General features: G+C 68.1%; 1 protein-coding gene across 5 annotated transcripts in view; it reads right to left on the minus strand.

Annotated features, from left to right (window-relative positions):
• Nucleotides 1-164: 164 nt before the first annotated feature.
• Nucleotides 165-2,182, minus strand: part of PBX1 (PBX homeobox 1) — a 269,022-nt gene continuing 267,004 nt past the window's right edge. For all 5 annotated transcript variants that reach the window (XM_011380903.2, XM_023523794.1, XM_023523798.1 and 2 more), the window contains one exon: nt 165-634. In XM_011380903.2, the coding sequence (XP_011379205.1) occupies nt 542-634 (93 nt within the window). In that variant the 3' untranslated portion in view covers nt 165-541. The remainder of the gene's footprint in view (nt 635-2,182) is intronic.

Genomic DNA, 2,182 nt, shown 5'->3' on the forward strand with positions numbered 1-2,182 from the left:
GGGGGGGCCGCCCCGGGAGGGGGGAGCGGGGGGCGGCGGGAGGCCTGGAAGGAGCAGGGCGTGTGGCCAAGTCCTGCAACAGGCAGTGACGGCAGAAGCCGGGACAGGCTGCCTGGTGACCAAGGGGTCCGAGTGAGGTAAACGTGGCTCCCAAACCACCAGCATGAAAACATACAAACGCTTTTATTATTTTCTTTGTTTTCGTCTCCTCTTTAAATCTCTGATTGTTGAAAATATCCTTCGGTGACGTGCGGAGGGCAGGGACCGGGGCGTGAAGGACGGGGCAGCGGGGCAGGGAAGGTGACGGGCACCGGGCTGACGGCCGGAGGCAGGGAGGGCGGCTTCTACCCAGAGAAACGGGAGGACAGTATAAAGAAGAGTCCGGATCGGCGGGAGGCGCATCCCGAGGAGGAGCGGAGGGGGAGGCTCGTCGCGTGCCCACGTGGCTTCGCCCTCCGGTCCGACGGCTTCGGGGGGGACTCGCCCTCCCTCCCGGCCCCCCGGCTGGGCGCAGGGTCGGCGGGAGGCGGCGGCGGGGAGGTCAGTTGGAGGTATCGGAGTGAACACTGCCAGGGCCTTCTGTGGGGGAGGTCACTGAGGAAGGGGTGGTCGCATCCTGCCAACCTCCATTAGCCTGGAAGGGAAAGAGGGAGAGAGGTCAGTCCTGAGACTGGGGCACGATGAGGGGCGTGGGGAAGGGCGCGCACGGTGCCCGGCGCATGGGGACACGCGTCGGCCGGCAGCTGTCACTGCGGCCGCCCAGTCCCGTCCTCAGAGGAGCTGGGTCGGCCCCGAGGCCCCCGCTGCTGTCACATGGTGACTGTGTGCGCCCTGGGGAGGGACCCGAGGTCATGCACTCCCAACCCTTTGACCTTGGCTTCTCCTCGAGACAGACCAAAGGTCGCCTGAACGCTTCCTGCCGCCCTGTCCAGCTCTGCCCGTCCCCCGTGTGGGACTCTGACCTGTGCCAGGCTCTACACTACGTGCCCCTGGGAGGTGACGACGGCGAACTGTGGGTCACGTCCTCCAGAGGCGCTGAGACGCGGCCCGTCCCCCAGGCAGATCGGGTGGCCGAGCCGGCAGGGGATTCGCGCACGCAGCTCCCCACCGCCCGGAGGAAGGACAGAGGGTGAGTCGGGACGTGAGACGACCGTGCGGAGACCGCGGGGCTGGCCGTGCGGAGATGCCTCGGGGGGGCTGAGACAGGGAGCTGCGCGCTCGGTCCAGGCCTGAGGCTCTCGATCCAGATGCTTCCAAGCAGTGGAACGTGCCGGGAGGACCCGTTTTAACGACCGCCCCCCAGAAACACCCCGCCCCGAACACGGGGGGACGGGTCGCCACAGTGCTCCGCCAAGAGGACCCGTTTTAACGACCACCCCCCCAGAAATGCCCCGCCCCAAACACGGGGGGACGGGTCGCCACAGTGCTCCGCCAAGAGGACCCGTTTTAACGACCACCCCCCCAGAAACGCCCTGCCCCAAACACGGGGGGACGGGTCGCCACAGTGCTCCGCTGGTGCCACACCCGTGGTCGTCCACGTGTCTGAGGCACTGAGCGCCAGGATGCGCGTGGCTTAGGCGCCCCCGGAGGAGTGAACAGGCCTCAGCAGCGCCGGCGAGCCCCCCGGTGTGTACCCCACTCACTTTACTCCCCAGAACAGCTGGGGCCGTGGGGCAGGGCAGGAAATGACGGCCATTTGGGGGGGGCCTCGGCTTGCACCCCAGCATCACCCACGGCCCCTAGGGTGTCCTTGGCACCTGGCAGGTGCTGCCGGCGTCCGTTTGGAAAGAAGCCGAGGAGCAGGAGGGCGGCCGGAGCAGGACGCGGCTCCTGGCCTCTGACTCCGGCTGCTCGTCCCCTGCCTTCGTCACCCCCCTGCGTCCCTCTGCACCGCCTCACCCAGGCGATGCGCTAGCTTTCCCGAGGGGCCAGGCCTTTACTCCAGAGCAGCTGTCGCCAGTTCCTCCCGCGTGAACAGGCTCCCGTCCACTCCACGAAGAGCAGACCGGACTCCACACTGACTGGACGCTGCGGGTGTGGAGGTCGCCCTCAGGCCCAGTGCCCGTCTCCCCTGGCTGGGGCAGCGGTCGCTCTGGGGGACGGTGGTGGGCAGGTCACGCACACGAGCCCGGGGGATGCCGGCTCCTGTGTCTCGGCTGAGGAAACGGGGCATCGGGAGTGA

Source organism: Pteropus vampyrus, unplaced genomic scaffold, assembly GCF_000151845.1.
Source record: "Pteropus vampyrus isolate Shadow unplaced genomic scaffold, Pvam_2.0 Scaffold414, whole genome shotgun sequence".
Lineage (NCBI taxonomy): Eukaryota > Metazoa > Chordata > Mammalia > Chiroptera > Pteropodidae > Pteropus > Pteropus vampyrus.